The sequence below is a fragment of the Lepisma saccharinum genome, chromosome 21 (genome assembly GCF_977018435.1).
Source record: "Lepisma saccharinum chromosome 21, izLepSacc3.1, whole genome shotgun sequence".
Lineage (NCBI taxonomy): Eukaryota > Metazoa > Arthropoda > Insecta > Zygentoma > Lepismatidae > Lepisma > Lepisma saccharinum.
In genome coordinates this window covers 24965450-24986122 of record NC_139249.1, presented here as the reverse complement: position 1 = coordinate 24986122, position 20673 = coordinate 24965450, and the positions used below count along the sequence as shown (strand labels likewise).

Here is a 20673-nt window from a genome sequence, read left to right as displayed (position 1 = left end):
TTTTTTCAACAATCATCAGCCACAGTGCAGATTTTCTAAGTTTTAGTAAGCTTTCTTAACTTAAATGATGACTTAAGAAACGTTATAAGTATAGTTTTCAGGGTGGCTACCTGGAATTCTACATGAATTATTGGCTCCGGGAATTATGCGTGAATTTTTCACCATATACGTGAAAAATTGCAACTTTAATTAATCCAAATCCCATTGTATATACATGCATATTTATAAATACCCTGAGGAAAGTTTTTCACAGTTTAACATTTATCTTTATCGAGGAAGGAAAAGAAAGCTGCGTGGAAAATATAACAGAATTCTCTCAGTCCATTTACTTTGTCAGTGTCTTTTGCAGAATAATTTATCCAACAGGCGGAAGATTATTACAAGACGTCTTGAAGTTGAATAGTTAAATTTGACTTTGAAATTCTTATTCAGTTAACAATTTTCTGTAGATTACTATATCCTGTAATTGACTTAACGTTTGTAGATGTATTTGTAGTCTGAGTATGTGAAATGGTAAATGCAAGCTCTGCACTGTGTGTGTGTATATATATATATATATATATATATATATATATATATATATATATATATATATAAATCAAAGAAGGTAAAAGGAAACACTCACCGGACAGTAGAAAAATTCAAAATTTTCGCTAACTTCGTAGCATCATCGGTGTGAGGAGAAAGAGACTGAACCGGAATATTCCTTTAATATATTTGTGTGTGTAGGTGGTGATAGGCAGTAATACGTAAGGTTGAAATAGAGAAAAAACATCTGCTTGTACCCTTGAATTTTTGGAAAATTTGCCTTGAAGACCCGGAATTATACTTGAATTTTATCATTGTCCTAGAGTGGCCACCTTGGGTTTTGTGTGGAACAAATAATTGTAATACTGTGTCCTCCTAGCACAGAAATACTATGTCATGGGAGGGGGATGAATATCATGACATGCACCTGGGTATCCAATGTTTTTGTTATGGTACTGAGAATGAGAAATCATTTTATACAACTGGAAACTTATGCAGCACTCTAAGGTAGCTAAAAGATTGAGATACAAAATAATTAAAATCCAGTAAAAATTTGTACTGGGACAAGGAGAGAAAGAGAGAGAATTAACAAGACAATTACATGTATAATGTGGGATAATGTAAAATTGTAGGTATTTTGTAATCGTACTGTTTTGAATGAGCAGTGCCTAATGCTTGCTACAGAAGGCTGTAAGTTAGTGTACGTCTTTGTTTTATCCAGCTGTTATGGCTAACCCATAGACATAAAAATGTAACAAAAATAAATGTGTATTTTTATTGATAAATCTGTTCATGTATTACTATTTCTTTTCCAGCCCCTAGTGGTCCAGGAGGAGATGCCCCTAGTCGCGGTGGCATACGACAAGGGAGGTTCCTCCCAGAATTTGTACGAACAAGACCTGAGCAGTGTGGATCAAAGAAAGGTAAGCACATTTTTTACATGGTTCGATTTCTATTTGTATCTTTTAACACATACTTGGGAGTTTTAGGGATTACGTACTCCGTGCTTTCTTGAGAATGGTTTTTCTCTGAGCTACTGTGTACTTTCCAGTTACCAAGAATGCACCAAAATGCTTTCGTAGTTACGTTGGTAGGGTCTCAAGCACAACATTTGTTTGAGTTGAGCCTCATGTGGAGAGCCAGTAGAAAGTAAATGTGGGAGTAGGCTGTGGAATGCTTTGTTAATGGGAAATGTGGATGTTTGAGTAAGCTACCAAATCTTCTTTTCAGAAGTTCAAATAGTGCTGATTACTTTTAGGAAGCTCCAAATTTATTCTCACAATCATTATCACTATTTTATGATACTATCGGGTGTCCGAGAAGTCTTTGTATGAAAACAAAAATTAACTGTATCCGCTATATGCAACATAGACATGAAAAAATGGTACCAAAATGTTCGGAAACTATTCAAGTTTTATTGGCAATAGGAAAGAAATCAATAAATCTCCACGTGAGCACCCTTGGTAGCACGGAGTACATCTAGTCGAAATTCAACTTTTCGCCATGCATTAGCCAACATCAAAGGAGGGATTGATGTGATGACTTGGGTTATCCGTTGTTGCAGAGTTGCAAGATCGGATGCAGGAGTTCTGTAGACATTGTCTTTCACATAACTCCATAGAAAAAATCTAAAGGGGTTATGTCTGGAGATCATTCAGGCCACGCCGTCGGTCCATCTCGACCAATCCATTTTCCAGGAAATGTCTGTTCAAGGTAGGAACGAACCTCCAGACTCCAATGTGGCGGTGCACCGTCTTGTTGAAATATAACATCTGGGTGGTATTCTAGCAATTGAGGAACAGCAAACAATTGCAACATGTCGAGATACACTCCAGATGTTACAGTGTCCTCACAGAAAAAGAATGGTTCGATTATTCTGTCATGCAGCAACGTGCACCAAACGTTCACCTTCGGGTTGCCCATGGTCGATTTCCTCACCTCATGAGGGGGCTCTTTACCCCAGATACGCACGATGTTTGAAACTGTCTCTGCACTGTTTTTTGTGACCTGCTCTCGTGAAACCACAGGACACACTCAGCCTTTTTCTGATTTGTGTACATTTCCGGTTTGCTGGACCCTGGCACTGCTACACTACTGCAACGGTACAGAAATCTGAAACAAAAAAAACTTGAATAGTTTCCGAACATTTTGGTACTATTTTTTCATGTCTATGTTGCATATAGCGGATACAGTTAATTTTTGTTTTCATACAAAGACTTCTCGGACACCCGGTATATCTTATATGAACTAAAAATACCTTGTTGATGACAAGCACAGATACTTCCGTAAGGTAGTTTTTACATATTTTTTTCTTATTAATAAATTGGAATGCCAAAGAGTGGTAATTCACCAAGGTTGAAATTTACTGTAACAATCATTTCCACAATTCTGCGATACTTGTCTTTCTCCTACGAAAGTGCAAAAATCATTAAACATTCAGAACTGTTACCGTGAATTGCAGCAGCTGTCCATTTCACCTCCTTTATTGCAATAAAGTAACTGTTGCTTCTTGTTCTGCAGAGGAAGTAATCTGCAATGTACATTTCATTCTAGTTTGGCAATTTACTAACTGATTCTGGACAATTATCTGCTTAAATTTTTGTTGTATGTACATACTGCTTGCGTGATTGTAACGACCATGAACTACGAGAGAAAAATTTGATAAAATTTGAATGGATAATTTTTGATACATGATCAAGTAAGGAGGAAATAGGAGACACTCACCAGACACTGGATATATTTATGCCACTACAGGCTTCTTCAGATTAGGTGAAATATAGCAGAAAAGACTTGTTGCCAGGTCCTGAGCAAAGAGACAGTTGGCACGGAAAAATGTGGTTCTATCACCAGGTCTGATTCCATTGGTTTATTTTAGTTCACTCCTCTGCCACTATTGGCTACTCTCAAGGATGAGGATAAATGGTGATAAGATGATAGATGAGAGGACGATCACAAACACACATGCACAGGACACAACACCAGTCCCACATAGAATTATGCTGTCTGTGAGTTCCGAGTGCCAGAGCCTCATTAGCATGCAAGACTGGAGTTACCTGATGTACTAAGGAGAGAGAGGTTGACATTTCAATGCCTTATAGGTAGGGCTGTGCGATATAGTCAATATATCTAGTATCAAAAATACCGAAATTGACGATACCGATAATATTGATATTGATGATACCAATAGTATTGATATTGACGATACCGATAATATTGATATTGACAATACCAATAATAAAGAAAACCCACAGCTGAAAAAATCTCAGCTATGTGAGAGAATGGAGTGAAAGGCCAGGAACTAGAACTGATGGAGGTCATCGGATTCGTGTTCAGCTGGGGTTTTCTTTAAGAGCATGATAAACTCAAGATCGTGCAGTACTGATGTCTAACACATTCATCCCCATAACATTCCCTCAGTCTCAGATGAATGTCAATTTGTAGCACATTTTCTGCGGTTATAAACTCGATGACGGCACGCTACTTCAGGTGCTTAACCAACATTGCATGGTTACATGCTGACATTTTCCTCGCAATAGTTCAGCACCCCCTGGCGATAGAAGTTTGAAACCTTCAATGGAGAAGGTGGAAAATCTTATAAGTGTAATGTATGGTTGCTCAAAATCCAAAATGAGTTTACAAGGTAACAAAGAAAATAAAAACATAGGAAGCGTTACTTTGCAGCATGCCCTCGTATATATACTTTATTGCAGAGCCATTTCAGGATTGTAATATTGTTCATTGACATTCCAAATTACAGTTTGCAGAATTTCAACACAAAATGTTAATAAGAAATGAAATTAGACATGCCATATTTAATGCAAAATGTTGAATTTTTCACGAGTTTTGTATCTCCTAAACCAATTAAATCTCAAACTCAAAATTTTTACTGAAGTTACTTATCCTGAAGTACTGTATTGTGTACATATTTCAGATTTTTAAACAACTGCTCACCAGAGATATTTAACCCTGAACTTGGAATTTTTTAACAAAAAGTACATGTTTATGACCCTGTAGAAAAACAAATATTAAAGTCTCAAGCTTCAAATAATTTTGACGTACTCTATTGGTACGCAGGTACTTGCGCAAAAAAATTCGAGTGTCAAGCAAACTGCCTTCCCCCTCAAAAAAATGTTCGAAAATGTCATTTTGAGCGATTAAAATACACGATTTTAACCTTAAAATTTATTATGAAGGAATAATATTTAGAAAATTACACAGAAATAAAATTGTAGCCTATAATGTGCTTAACATCACAGATTTTGTCTCATTGTCGTAGGAATTACCAGAGCTGAGAAAAAAAAGTTGCCGCTGATGCTTACGAATGGAGAAAATGAGGCGCGCCATGATAAAAAAATGCCCGCCATCTTCAAATCGGTGATAGTAAAAATAAAATAAGAGTGGTTTTGAACTGTCAATATATGAGGCTCACACCACTCAAAAAATAAACTTTTTTAAAAATGGTCAAGCAACCAGGTTGTATGATTTCATATGGATTGACCCTGGAATATTTTTCAAAACTGCTAAAGGGATAGGTTTGGAAGTTAGCAAAGAGAAAACTAAATATATGCTTATAGGCTGAAACCTAGTGTTAGATAACAATCAAAATCTAATTATTGATAACAACTCGTTTGAACCAGTTTCCAAATTCAAATACTTAGGAGTAATATTAACAAATGAAAATTATATTAAAGAGGAAATAAAAAGTAGGCTTAATTCAGGAAATGCATGTTACTTCTCTCTTCATAAACTTTTGTCTTCTTGTTTAATATCTAAGAAACTAAAAGTTAAAATATACAAAACAGTAATTTTGCCTGTAGTATTATATGGATGTGAAACTTGGTCCCTTACATTGAAAGAGGAATATAAATTGAGAGTATTTGAAAATAAGACCCTTAGGAAAATCTTTGGACCTAAAAGGGATGAGGAGACAGGTGAGTGGAGAAGGTTACATAATTTTGAAGTACATAATTTATATTCATGTCCAGATATTATTAGAATAATTAAATCAAGAAGACTTATGTGGGCAGGCCATGTGGCACGAATGGGATAGGAAAGAGGAGTTTACAGGATTCTTGTTGGGAAACCTGATGGTAAGAGACCTGTAGGAAGGCCAAGACGAAGATGGAGACAACGTTGAGTTGGACCTAAAGGAAATCGGTAGGGATGGAAAAGAGTATATAGATCTTGCTCAAGATGGAAGGCCTGATTTGCTGCAGCCATGAACCTTCGGGTTTAAAAGGGCTAGAGAGTTAGTTAGTTAGTTATATTATATATTGGGTGGATGGCATATTTGCCTTTTGCAATGTGAATCTGGAGGGTATGGAAGGTGATGACAGTAGGAAACCTTGGGCAGTTGCTTTTGGAAACAGGGGGGTAATTGGTTGTGGGGTGAAGGGGTATTGTGTTTGTTTGTGTGAGTATTTAAGTTCACTTCATGCACAGATAGGCTTATTTGGACTGGACCTACAGTTTAAAGTGAGATCTGAACCACTATATGCATCCACCGCGTATCAAACCTGGGACTCCTTAATTACAAGGGTAATGTGAATCAGGATATATAAGTGTTTATTTAGAGCCAAAATGACCATAAGTTGGGCGTTTATAAAAAGATTGGGGTGTGTTTGGATAAACCATTGCATTTGTGAAATACTGTTGATTGATTGATTAATTTGTTGTTTTAAGTCCACTTTATGGACAGGTAGGCTAATTGGAACTGGATCTACAGTTTAAAGTTGGATCTGAACCACTGTGCCATGTGCCTCCATAAAATACTGTTGAAAACCACCAATAATGACTTAAGTTGTTGAAATGCCTGCATTATTGTCTGAAGTGATTTGTAGGGATATCAGCATACCAGTTCAACCCTAGTAGTCTCCTCCCCTCCTTTCCTCCCCTCCCCCCTTGTTGAGTGTTTTGCTGTGATAACATTCACTGTCACATGTACTGAATAAAATTTGCTTCTTACACTTTCTTCTTGCAGGTGAGTCAGGACAGCCTGAGATTTTGACTGCAAATTATTTCCAGTTGGTAAAAACAACTGACTGGTGCCTGTACCAGTATCGTGTGGACTTCGCGCCGGAGGTGGACGACAAGCGCCAGAAAAAATTGCTTTTGCGGATCCATAAGGCTGAGATAGGTGGCTATCTCTTTGATGGAACAGTCTTGTTCGCGTCACGCAGGTTGCACCCCGATGTAAGTACAATAAATATCAAGTATCCTTTATAGACATTGTGATGGTCTTCCTAGAGCCGTGGTAGAGTTGGTAGAGCATTTGGCTTCCACGTGGAAGACCTGGGTTCAAACCTTGTGGAAAGGTGATTTGGTCCAGGAATTTTTCCAGCAATTTCCCTGTTTCTGCGTAGCTGAGGTCCACCCAGCCTCGAAAATGGGTACCTGGTTGCAACCCTGGGAGGTAAAGGCAACGGGACACCATGCTGATCACATCATCCCAACTGTGGCCAAGTCTAAGAATATGTGGAGCTCTATATCTCCACATCACCCCATATGCCTTCATGGTACGTCTTCACATGCCCTGAGGTGCCTTTACTTTACCTTCACCTTGATTGTCTTCTTAGAAACATGACTATGAAAGTAGTTATTCACATGAATGATCTCTTTTTATATTGTTTTACTTGGCGGTTAACACACTAGTACACTGACCTTGCATGTAAGTAGGGTGCATCACATGTATAAAGATTTGGTTTCAACAATTTATAATAATGATTTTTGTTATTATTGTTTCTGAAAAAATCTAGGTCCATACATTTAGTGCAGTGACCTTATGACAAAAATTTGTTGAGAACATTGTGTGAATTAACGGCAGGATGCCGGAGATTTTCACCCCACAAAACATTTTTTCCCCTGCAGGGATGTTTTTATTCTCTTCAGAGGAAATGAAAATGAAAGCATAGTATACCATTTTTTAACTATGCAACAAACATAAGTGAAAAATCATTTGTGTTCATTAAGGGCATGCGATACTGTTTCCATGAACTTCTCCCAAGCTCTTCCGTCCGTGGCAGTGTGCCAACTTAGCTCTCTTGGAGCCAGATGTGGCTCTTTTGTGCACTCGTTCAGCTGTGAACTGGGACGCCCACCCCCGTGCCCCACTATGATGCCATTACTGGTTCCAGCCTGCATAGTCCAACTCTTGCCATACTTATACATTTTGCACATGCATGACTTAATATTGTTATATTGGTTGCATCACCCCACTCCCTCTTATCTCCCCAGCTACTTCTTCATAGCGCCGTGTTTGACATGAAATTGACATAATATTGTTATCAGGAAATCCTGTATTTTCCATTTCATATGACCATGGGTGGATTATTGAGATGTGCGATGCCGCCGGATCTAGATGTCGAAAACTAAGAATAAATTGTCATCAATTTATACTTAACGATAATAGCAGTGCCCCCACCCCTTGGACAACTAACATTATCCTAGGAGGCACTTTATCCAGCCTTTGTAAATCTATCTCTTTGAAGTCAGTCTTAACTCCAGTGAAGGTGAAATTTAGTTCTTTTATGCGCATCAGGTTTGGCAATACTGAAAGGAGGCAGGGAGAAAAGCATTGATCTTATGGGAGTATCATTTGATTCGCTCTCCTGGGAATATTAAACTTCTGATGGAATAGAAAAATATATCAATGGGAAAAGGCCAGTTTGAAGATGGATTTCACCAGCGGAAAAGTCGTAACTTCCATTTGATTAGCCTCAACTTGATGTTGAAGTTGATTCCCCATAAGGAATACATGGGATTCCGAAAATTCTTATTCATCATATTTTTCAAACATCGTGTCCAGCTTAATAATATAGATAAGAAAACGTTTCCACTTGCAACATGGAGAGAAATTCATACTCATGGATACACCCAGGTTTTTTTTTTAGTAGCAGTGCCCATTTGGGTGATATTTAAATAAATGCACAATTGGTGCATAACTGTATCTCCTCCCCTTAATGGTCTTGTCATCAAAGATTTACCTGTCGAAAAGTATGCAGCCTTGTGGATTAACCTTTAGCCGCCGGAGCTCTGTATTCTGTGCCTGTATTCTCGTTCACGCCGGTGCATTTTCAAGCGTGCGCTTTTTAAACTTACGTAAAAAAATCGTACCTCAAGAACTAATTGTCGTACACAGATGATGTCATTTATTTTGTTTTCTTTCTTGAAGAGAGGTCTTTTAGAGGAGGTAAAATTTATACATTGTGCGTCCCAATAATTAGTGTTAAACGAAGAGGAAGAAGAAGAAAGTTGAGATACCCCTGTATCTCCCTCAATAGATCGAAGTGTAAGGAAAAAGATGTATGTAGCGGTGGTACATTCCTACAACTGTGCAAAGTCTTGATGGAATTAGACTGATACTTCTTGAGTAAAAAAAATAAAAAACCTTATATGAAGCTGCAGTGTTGCCAGCTTTGGGACAATGTCCGTAATTCCGCTTCTAGATTTGGCCCTATGGATGTTGAATGGACCAAATTTGGAGGAAATCACGTCAAGGGACCACTCTATAAGCATATGTCATGCACATGCCAGAACTTTGGAAAAAATGGGGAAATTATAGGTTTCGGAAATTTTGCGTAATTATGGAACATTTCAAATTTTAGACCTTTGCCCCCGCTTCCCCCCCGGATCCATAATTTTCGAATTTTACTTAAAATGTTGCTTTTTACTCATTCTTACATTTAGAATTTAAATGGTTCAAAAATATGCAGTAGTTCAGGAGTTATAGCCTTTTATTTTCAATTTATCCCTTAGTAACAAAGGGGAAACAAGAGCTTTTTCAAACGACACTTGTTAATAATAGTAACAATGGATGTATTGTATAATACAGTACATAATACCTTTACATGTAAACTAATGAGCAAAGAAGACAACTGAAATACAGTGTACAGTTTTCAAGAAAAAGCACGTTAATTGCTTCCGTGTGCTAACACATGGTCGGGGCAAATTTTGACAATTGGGTTTTTGCCCCGGCATTCCCCCTGAGTCCTTAATTGTTGGACGTAGCTTAAAATGTTGCTTTTTACTCATTCTTGCTTTTGGAATATATATTTTTTCAAAACGATGCAGTGGTTTACAAGTTATAGCCTCTTTTAGAAAGCTATCCCATAGTAATAGGGTGGTAACAAAGGGAAACAAAGGAATTTTTCAAACTTTGCCTGTTAATAGTAGTAACAATGGATGTATTGTTTTGTAATTAGAGTATGTCATACCTTCATATGTCATATGTATACTAAGGATAAAAAGGGACAGAACTGAAATATCGTGTGTAGTTTTTGAGAAATTTCACGCTAATTGCTGCCGCACGCTGCTGGTCGAAATATCGACCATCCAGTGTTAAGGGGTTCACATGTGGCGGTCGAAATTTCGACCGTCAGGTGGCTAGAGGTTAAAGGAGGACACCATCCTCATCAACCTCACCGAACATGCATGAAAACTTGGGGGTAGGTTAAATGAACATTAAGTTTGAACCTGGAAATAGAAATTTGGTGAGGTTTACTAGTTCGATAGATCTTTATGTGTACGAGTGTGGGATTTCTTAGAATGTAAATATACTAAGCGTTTCTAAATTACATGTAAATGTCACCATCTTAGAACTGGAAGGCAATAGTTTAGTTTACTGACTGGTAACATACAAGGTCTGTCCAAAAGGTATCGGGACTACATTCAGGAAAAGAAAAATGATTGCATATATATATATACACAATGGGTTAAAATACTTCAAAATAAGATCCTTCTGCATCAATACGACGTTGCCAGCACTCCTGCCACGCTTGGTACGCCTCCTGGAAGTCTGCAAATGGAATCTCCTTCAGGCACTGCATCGAAGCTGCTTGCACTCTTTCAAACGTCCCATAATGATGTCCTTTCAGGCTCCATTTCAGTCGAGGGAAGAGAAAAAAGTCGAGCGGGGCCAGGTCTGGACTGTTGGGTGGCTGAGGCAGTGTTACCACTTTGTGCTTTGCCAGAAACTCCCTTACATGTAGCGAAGTGTGACTCGGGTTCCCTCCATGGTCCATGCACTGCAAAGACAGAGGCAACTGAGCCGGCAATCACATTGTATACCTGACATCCTCGACCAACGTCCCTGCCCATGAAGACCACCCTTCACTCCTTCCTCTTTGCTAGAAACAATCAGTCCTGATAATTTTTGGACAGACAATGTATATATAAATTTGCATACCAAAGAGAAAGAAAGTAGTTCCAAAAATGAAATCGGAAATACACCACTGATGCCCATTTGCACCAACATCGATTTACTCGCGAATAAGAGTAAATTCACAGTTAACCCACGAATCGGCTGAATATCTGTTGCACCAACAGAAACTCTGGGTAAGCTGGCAGTAAAAGGAGGATCAACTTTACCCTCCGAGATGGGTGAGTAAATGCGAAGTTAACCCACGTGCATCAGAATCATGGCTGCCATCTGCAACCGGTAATGTATCACTTCAGAATTTCAAAACTAAATAAATGTAAAATGGGAAGTATTGACACAAACTGCATACAAAAAGCGAGAAATATAGTCCGTTATTAAATAGTATATACTTTGGAAAATGCTTATTGTGCATATTCTGCAGTACAGAGTTTGTAAAAAATTGCACGTGCAATACAAATCCAGTAGGCCACGGAAGTGGAACAGTATAGCAATAAAACGATTGTGAATACTATTTCAAGGTATATATATACACATCGAATTGTACTACAAAATCATTATAAAACTACTTACTAAGATTGCCAGTTGCAATAATATATCAAAATGTATTCACAGGAATATTTTCCCCCATCTTTATCACCTGCTTGAAATTTTCTCATGGCAGTTGTTTGTTGCTGTTGACAGAGATACCAATGTACCCGTTACCTACATCCTTTCTCTTTTTTTCTGTCAGTCAGCCACACCATGCGTGGAACCACACCTTGAAACAGGTAACCAATCACGTGTCTATAACATTTAGGCACTTGCTTTGAGGCTATCTCCTATCCTAGAGAAACGCTGGGGTTTCGCGACTCACGTGGGCTGCTATGCCTTTCACATGGGTGCAATGGAAAATGATTCTAACTTGTGTGTTACCCTGACCTGTGGATTTTGAAACTCATGAGTTTGTGCAACATTAGCAAAAAGCTTAATTCACACAGCAGTTTGGAATCAAAAGATTTGATATAATTTATGTATAAAACCTCAGTAACCAAGTACTAACTCAAATCCTAAGGATAAGACAATACACAGTGTGTATTTTATTTGAATCAAGTATTACCAGTGTGGTCTTCAGATTCACATACTGTCTTCTCCAGCATTAATTATAACAAAAATGCATGTAAATTTCAGAAAAAGAAATTAAGCCATGTTTGTGCCTTAGACGAAAACGTTTTGGTAGACTATAGCTCATGAAAGAAAGTGGTCATATGTATGAATATTGATGTTTGTGTGAAGGGGTGAATAACAATGAGAAGTGAGGAAAAAAAACCTAAAATTCAATTTTGAATTAATATAGGAGAAAAAAAATAGAAAAATAATCACACGCTAACTTGATCAACTGTCACAGTATTCATTGTTCACCAAACCTGATCACAAAGAAATTTTATCTTATGATGCCAACACTGGGACATATCTACAAGCTTTCTATCATTGAAAATGTCTTTCGAGTGGATGATTTTGGATCAAACTCATGTTCAAATGGGGATCTTTTTTGAGATATTTTAACAGGAAGCTCCTGACTCAATAGTGAGCAAATTATACCACATTAAAAGATATTGTTTCTTTCATATGCAAACATTTCTTTATGTCTGTATTTTATGCATGCAATGTACATATATACTCTGAAAATATTCCTTTGTTTTGCAGCCGATGGAACTGTTTTCAGATGGGCCAGGTGGGCAGCCTGTAAAAATAACAATCCGACTCGTTGGTGATGTTGATTTTGGTGATCCTCAGTACCTCCAAGTATTGAATATTTTGATGAGGAGGTGTTTGGGTCACCTGAGGTTACAGCTTGTCGGGCGAAACTTCTTTGACCCACATGCTTCAGAAACAGTTAGGGAGTACAATCTAGAAGTCTGGCCAGGGTATGTTACGTCCATACGACAGCACGAGACTGCCATTTTGATGTGTGCTGAGATAACGCACAAGGTTATGCGACAGGACACTGTTTTGAATAATTTGAATGGATATGTGCAACAGAATCCAAAAGATTATCAGGTAATAAGACTCCTAATTTTGTTTTCTCATGTTAGCAGATTCAAGTGAAATGTGTTCGTGGATTAGAATTTAATATAGGATATTTTGTGCACTTCCTATCTAATTCCATTTTCGTTATTCGTTTTGCCAGGGGTCTCGGGTTCGAATCCCAGCCTGGGCATAGATGTTTGTGAGTGTTAATTTCATCATGTCATCATGTCATCATTCATCCTCATCTTTGCAAATTAGCCAAAAGTGGCACAAAAAGCGAAGTAAAATAAAGCAAGTCAATCAAACATTCATTATTTGATGGAGCGTGGCCCAATTGTGATGATGAGAATCATCGAAATTATGCAATTGATGATGGAACATGATGATACGAGGGTCATCCAGAAAAAAAAAGGAATGGTTTGATGCAAAGCACAAACGACAAATGATGCGGGTAAAAAATTTATGGTACAGAAACTACATACCATACTCTCCTTTTCCAGATATTCGAACACTTATCATAGCGTTATACCAGTGTGTTGGTTCAGTCAACTGAGTACAATGACTGTATCAACAAACTGATATCACGCTATGATAAGTTCTTGAATGGGTATGTCTAATATGTTGAAAAGTAGACTAAGGTATGTAGTCAGGGTGGCTACTTGTGGGGAATTCCTTGAATTCTGGGAATTATGCTTGAATAATTGGCCCCGGGAATAATATGTGAATTCTACGTGAATTTTTCTCGTGTAGACGTGAAAAATGGCAACTTTATTAATCCCAATCCCATTGAATGTATTCATATTTATTAATGCCCTGAGGTAAGTTTTTCACAAATTTATTAATGCCCTGAGGTAAGTTTTTCACAGTTGAGCCTTTATTTTTATCGAGGAAGGAAAATAATCTTTGCTTTGTTAATGTCCTTTGCAGAACAATCTATGACAGATGGGATATTATTGCAAGATATCTTGAAGTTGATTAGGTAAATTAGAGTGTAAAATCCTTATACAATTAACAATTTTTTGTAGATTAGTATATCCCGTAACATTTGTGGCCGCGGTGGCTCAGTTGGTAACGTGTCTGACTACCATGCTCAAGGCCCCGGGTTCGATCCCCGGCCAGTTCAAATCCGGGAACTTTTCTAACGTTGGAAGCGGCCCCGGTGCCCACCCAGCATCGAATAACATGGGTACCTGGGGGAAATCCTGGGGGGTAAAGGTGGTCAGGGGCATGGTGCTGATCACATCACTCCTACTCATGACCGGATCAGAAAGTGTGGGGCGTTACCCCCACACCCCCTATATGCCTTCATGGCATGGTGCTAAGCACAGGGGAACACTTTACCTTTTTTTTACGTAACATTTGTGACTTGTGTTTGTAGATGTATTTTGAGTCTTGACTATGTGAAATGGCAAACATAAACTCCACACCTTAAATTAATTATATATGCCATTTAATTGAATTAAATTAGAATTTTTGGATATATTGGAATCACACAGACCCTTTATATTAATATATTTGTGTATGTTTATGTGTGTGTGGTGAGAGGCGGTAATACATAAGATTGAAACAGAGAAAGCATGTTCTTGTACTCCTGAAGTTTTGGATAGTTCGCCTTGAAAACTGGAAATTATACTTGAATTTTATCAAGGTCCTAGAGTAGCCACCCTCGTAGTTTCTGTACCATATAATTTTTGCACACGTCATTCGTATTTTACACCAAAACATACCTATTTTTTCTGGATGACCCTCGTACATCCACAATGTAAAAAAAAAATTCTTTTGCAGTATTATTGGTGCTGTTCTTAATCTATTACAGTAACAACCGTTCAGACCTGAAGCGTCTGGCTTTGCAGTGTGACATTTAACATGTATATTGTAGGGGAAAAATAGTGTGTACTTTATTATGGTTTTATTCTTATTATGGTCTTTCAAAAACCAATTTCTGGTTTCTTCACATGGTGGCCAAGAATTGAAACATTAATAGTAGTTTCTCTCCCCCCGCCACAATAAAAAAAGAGATGGCATTAGTGTAGCAATTCTAAATTGTCCTGTGGACACACAGTTTGAACATCTTGTTGACAGCATCTTCAAATTTCCTTCTTCCACCATGCAAAACTACCTGAGCAATGCTGAACCAGTTCCAGGCATTTCCCCTCCACTCATTTCCCTCTATTTCTAAAGTTGTATGGTTAAACCAATCAGCAGCATCTGGAAAGTGTATCTATGGGTTGGGGACACATAATTTATTTTTTTTAAATATATGTGGGGCAACATAAGTTTTTTAAAAATATATATGGGTTATTCCATTGTCACAGGTATGACCGCCTACCTATTCTCCTAGCACTTCTCGCAACTTGAGAATCGCAGGGGACCAACTTCCTTACTTGGATTTTTACCTTTCAGGCTTAAACCACATACGCTAACTCATGAAAATGTCAAAAACGAGTCTGGTGTTAGTAAATTCAGATTTTTATTAATTTTTACATGCAAACATGCTTGAAATTTGTTAGAAAACAATCCGATTAACATGCATCGCATAAACTTACAACCCCGGCTTCCATTCAACCAAGCCACAGAATCTCTCCACCCTGCTATTCCTCTATTTTATACAATGCGATTGCCAATATGACTCTTCTTGGCAGCGCTGTCAAAGTTATAATTTGTACAGCGTGATTGCCATTGTAGTTTTTTACACATTGCTGGCAAAGTTGTAATTTGTACAGCGTGATTATTTTTATATACAACATTTTCAACTAGAGAACTTATGATCTGTCATAAATTCCCCGGGGTTGGGAAATTTGACTTTCTTACTGAGAATCAAGAAGAAATGTCAAATACTTCATGCATTACTAAAATTATGACATTGTCTACATGCAAGAAGTTAGTTACAAAACAAACACCACATAAACAAAGATATAACATGTAAGATTATGACAAAATATCAGATTCATATATTAAATAACTTAACATGCATAAACACAAAACAGAATACACATATGTACAGTTTGTATGCATAATCGCAGAACCAAATTTGTACAATTTTCAAGAATAAACACAAAACAACACACGTGCAATTTACATGCATCAGTAAAAAAAAAGAAAACACATCATGTACAATTTGCATGCAGAGATAAAATCATAACATATGCATCTCGCATACATAAATTAGCATGCATACATTCATAACATGCAATAGACAACATGTATGCACAAACTCCACATATCACAAATATGGTACCACTATAATTTACAATTTGTTATCATGCTCTTAATAAATATCGTTAGACAGCATCATGCAACTGCTCCAAACCTAACTCATGAAGTTGCAAATCGTTACGCATGCTTAAAAGTTTGTTTATCCAAAGTTTTTGTTTGTCCAATGAACAATGCCAAGCTTTGATATTTTTTACGGAAATATTTGCAATGTCTTTTCCAGTGTTGCAGCATATGGCTTTCACTGTGTTATCATCATGAATTTGCATACAAACAAAAGGCCCTTGGTATAAATTACAATATTTTTTTATAATGCAAGTGATAGTGTCACTTTGAGGATGCAGTTTTATGAAGATCAGATCGCCTTGCTTTACTGGATTTTTTGTTGCTTGTTTTTCATGCTGTTTTATAATATGTTTTTGTCTCTTATTGAAACTACATGTTTCTGCCATAAGCAGCTTATTTTTCCACATCTCTACATCAGGAATGCGATCCGTTAGTACTTTTTTACAGATATTTTGAGGTTCAATATTTTGCCTGAGTTCTATAGGAGCATAACCTGTACTGGAACAAATTGAATTATTTAACAGATGTAAAATGGCAGCAACATGGCTAGACCATTGCTTATGTTTACCATTGCAAAATATACGCATCAATCTATTTATTTCCTGGTGATATCTCTCCACTAAGTTAGCACTTGGATGATAACTGGGTATGTAAAAAATTTTTACATTGAGAGCATGCATACCTTTTGTAAAATGTTCTGCACGAAATTGTGGACCATTGTCACATATAATGATTGTTGGTATTCCCAAATGGATGAAGTAAGAATGTGTTAGTTTTCTAGTTACGATGGAAGCTGTACTATTGCCAATAGGATATGCCACAAGATAACGGCTAGCAGAATCTAATACTGTTAGTAAATATTTTTCACCTTTGGAGGAACGTATGAATGGACCTTGTAAATCAATAAATAATATTTCACCTGGTTTTGAGGGTTTATGCATGATTTCCAGATACTTAGGAGGATGTTTATCTGGTTTATTTTTCATGCAAATTTCACAATCAGTGATGTAAGACTTTGTGTCTCTTTTCATATGAGGCCAGTAAAATATTTGGTAAATTTTACCGAGTGTCTTGTCTGTACCAAAATGACCACCTTCATCATGATACTTGTGCAGTGCAAGATTTACTAATGATTGAGGCACGCATATTCTTATCCGGTTTGGATTGTGAAAATCTTTGATGGTAAGTAGATCATTGTGAATAAGGTATATATTCTTCCAGTTTCGATGTTTGCTCTGTTGTGAACTTTCACAACCAGCGAGAACAGATTTAACACCACTGCAATACGGATCACTATTTTGTTCATTAACAAAATTGTTTTTATCACATATTAATGACTCATCAAGATACTCAAAGTTATTCATGAATATGAGTTCATTATCATGGTCATTAAAAGATCGGCTCAACAGGTCTGCCAAGAGGTTTTCTTTACCTCTACAATACTCGACATGGAATGAGTACTGTTGTATTTGAATAAACCATCTAGTCAGCCTATTGTTCCAAGTGTGTGCAGATTCTAACCACGTGAGGGATTTATGATCTGTGATAACAGTAAATTTTCTACCTAACAACAGTGATTTAAATTTGTCCAGTGTAAAGAGTATTGCTAACACTTCTACTTCAGTGGACGTATATGATTCCTCAAAAGGTTTCAAAATTCTTGACACGAATCCAATCGGACACAAGTTGTTGTCTACCAGTTGAAAACAATATCCTGCAATGCCTATATTTGATCCATCAGTTTGAACAAAGAATGGTTTGTTCAAATCTGGATGGTAAAGCATTGTTTCTGCAATAATGGACTGTTTCAACAACTCAAAGGAGCATTGTGCACTTTCATCCCATTCCCACTTTTTGCCTTTTTTCAATAACTGGTACAAGGGATGTGCCATGATGGCATAATCTTTAACATATTTTGATAGCCAATTGAAACTTCCCAAGACTTTCTGCAGTTGCTTGATATTGCAAGGGACAGGTAAGTCTTTTATGGCTTGAACATACTTGGGAGATTTCTCATAACCCTGTGCACTGATAGAATGCCCTAAAAATTCCACCTTGACTTGACAAAACCTACATTTGTCCAGTCTCAGTGTCATGTTGGCATCTTGTAACTTGTCAAAAATAAGTCTTAAGTGAAAAAGATGTTGTTCGAAAGACGTGCTTTTGACAATTACGTCGTCTACATAACATACTGTAAAAGATTCCGTACCTTCCAAGGTTCGTGTCAGAGCATTAATGAAAGCAGACGTTCCATTGATTGATCCGAACACTACCCTTGTGAACTGGTAAAGTTTTCCCTGAAAACTGAAAGCAGTATACTTTCTTGCTTTGGGGTGTAAGGGGACCTGCCAGAAAGCATTAACCAAATCTAGGGAGGACAAACATTGACATCCATGGAAACTCATTAAGAGTTCATTTATGTTCATAGGATGTAATTGCTCAAGCTTGACATGTTTGTTGATATTTCTTTGATCTAAGCAGAGACGAATGCCTCCTCCGGGCTTGACTACAACTAGGAGAGGACATAGGTACTCTGATTCAGAATATTCAATAATGCCTAAGTTGAACATTTGTTCTATTTGCCTGCCAACTTCATCCCTATATGCTAATGGTATCGGATAGTTTTTGTTAACTATTGGTGTGGAAGTATCCAGTTCTATTGTGTGTGTATACTTGTTACAGAGACCTGGTAATTCAGAAAACAATGTTTTATATTGTTTTAACAACTGAAATAAAGCTATCCTTTGTGACTCATTTAAATGTTCACACTCTTTAACCCTTCTCCACAAGTCTTCATCAGAAGGATGAGAGGATGACCGTGGGGATATGTTAGATACAGAAGGTCTGAAATCTAACTCTTCTTCCGGACAACTTTCATTTGAAACAGCGATAAATTTGGAGAATTTGCTTCCTTCGCTCGATTCCAAGAGTAAGCCTCGCTGGACAAAGTCTAAAGTACTATCAATATTGTATAGGACATCTAAACCGAGAATAATGTCTACTTTTAAATGTCTGACTACCAGGAATTTAATGTAAAAGGAAAGTCCACAAATTTCAACGTTCAAATGAGTGGAACCTATTAGTTTGTCTTTCCTTTTCCCTGTATAATCAACTAATTTAATCCCCGTAACTGGCAATAGCCGTGGTTTAGAAGCCTGAGTACAAATAGACTTCCACAGGGTTTCCGAGAGAACACTGACCTCAGCGCCACTATCGAGTAAAGAAGTATATTCCTTATTGTTTATTCTTACTTTTATGTGAGCAGAAGGTTTACGCTTGCTATTAGTATTTATGGGTTGCTTACAATTTTTGATTTCTGCACTGCAATCTATTTCATCACATTCACTTAAGTTTATAAAATGAATAGCAGGATTTATCGCATCACTCACATCACCTGCTTTTTGACATGAGCTCGTAACTAGTTTAACGAGTTAAACTGGTGTATGTCTGCCTGGACTGTGATTTCATTTTGATTGACATCATTGAACAGACCTTTTTGTTTCAAGAAATCAAAAACTACATTCATCCCAGACTTTGACCAATGAATTAAATCAATTCGGCCATTCCTTGGATTTCCTAAGTGTTTTTCAAATAGATCTAGTTTTATACTAGAATCTGCATTCAAAAACAGATCACTAATATTCACTACAATGAGATTCTCATCATTCCCCAACTCCATTAGAAAATTATTCCACTGACTCCACTTACTCCACAAATCAGGATTGTCAGCAGTTAATAACTTTGGGATTGGTGGTAACGTGAGTATTATCAATTGATTCGTTAAAGGTAATAACTTGTGTATTAAACCTTTGAGGTCACTTTTCATTTTGTGTAGCTCTGTATATCTCAAAAAATCATTCGTGCCAATAAGCAACATCACTTTATTACCAACTTTGGTATCTGGACAGATCTTTTGAGATAGGTTGGAAATAGTTTGGCCGCTAGTACATAACCCTATGTTCCGTTTACCTAGTGAATCATATGAAACAGTGTAGTTTGCCAAGGTTTCTGCTACGCGGATCATCATGGAATCACCTAGCAAATGGACATTATTGTACAAGGGTTCAATGACCTGTGCTTCGGTATTTGTTTTGACTGAATTGTAAAATTTTTTGTGTGTGTGATTAAGATTACTAGAGTTGGGTTGTTGCAAAGGAGGATTAGCAGGTACACTCATGACACCTCCCTCTCGACATGAGCGACTTACTCGTTTCCCGAAAAAGTAGACTTATTAGCAATGGCGATTACATTTCTTTTTGAGTTACGCTGTGTGCTGGAATGATCAACAACCTCGCACTTGAGTTTGTCACCTCTGTCTTTAGACTGATCAGTACATTTAGTTTGAATAACTGCTACGTTTCTATTATTATCAAAGTTTTTAGTTCTACTGTTAAATACTGCCTGTGGCCTTTCACGTAATGAAGTTTTGCTAAGGGCTTCGGAATTTTCTATTACCGTGATGGCTTCACTCAGCTCGGTAACAGGTTTCATTATGAAAATTTCCTTGATTTTGAAAGGCATCAAAGTAGCAATTTGAGCTAGCCTTTGTGCTTCGTCAGTGGTAGGTTGAACAATCTGCAAAATTTTCCATTGGTCCATGAAAAATGTTAGCAGTGACCCATGAACAGACTTTTGATACTGGGAATTCAAGATTTTGGTGAGCATCGTTGTTTTCCAATTAGAATTTTGATAATGATTCAGAA

The 20673-nt window shown here is 37.2% G+C and overlaps 1 protein-coding gene across 4 annotated transcripts in view; it reads left to right on the top strand.

Annotated features, from left to right (window-relative positions):
- Positions 1-20673, top strand: part of LOC146004394 (piwi-like protein Siwi) — an 86726-nt gene that overhangs the window by 8788 nt on the left and 57265 nt on the right. For all 4 annotated transcript variants that reach the window (XM_083143208.1, XM_083143209.1, XM_083143210.1 and 1 more), the window contains exons 4-6: positions 1344-1451; positions 6509-6720; positions 12368-12721. In XM_083143208.1, coding sequence (XP_082999334.1) covers positions 1344-1451; positions 6509-6720; positions 12368-12721 — 674 coding nt within the window. The remainder of the gene's footprint in view (positions 1-1343; positions 1452-6508; positions 6721-12367; positions 12722-20673) is intronic.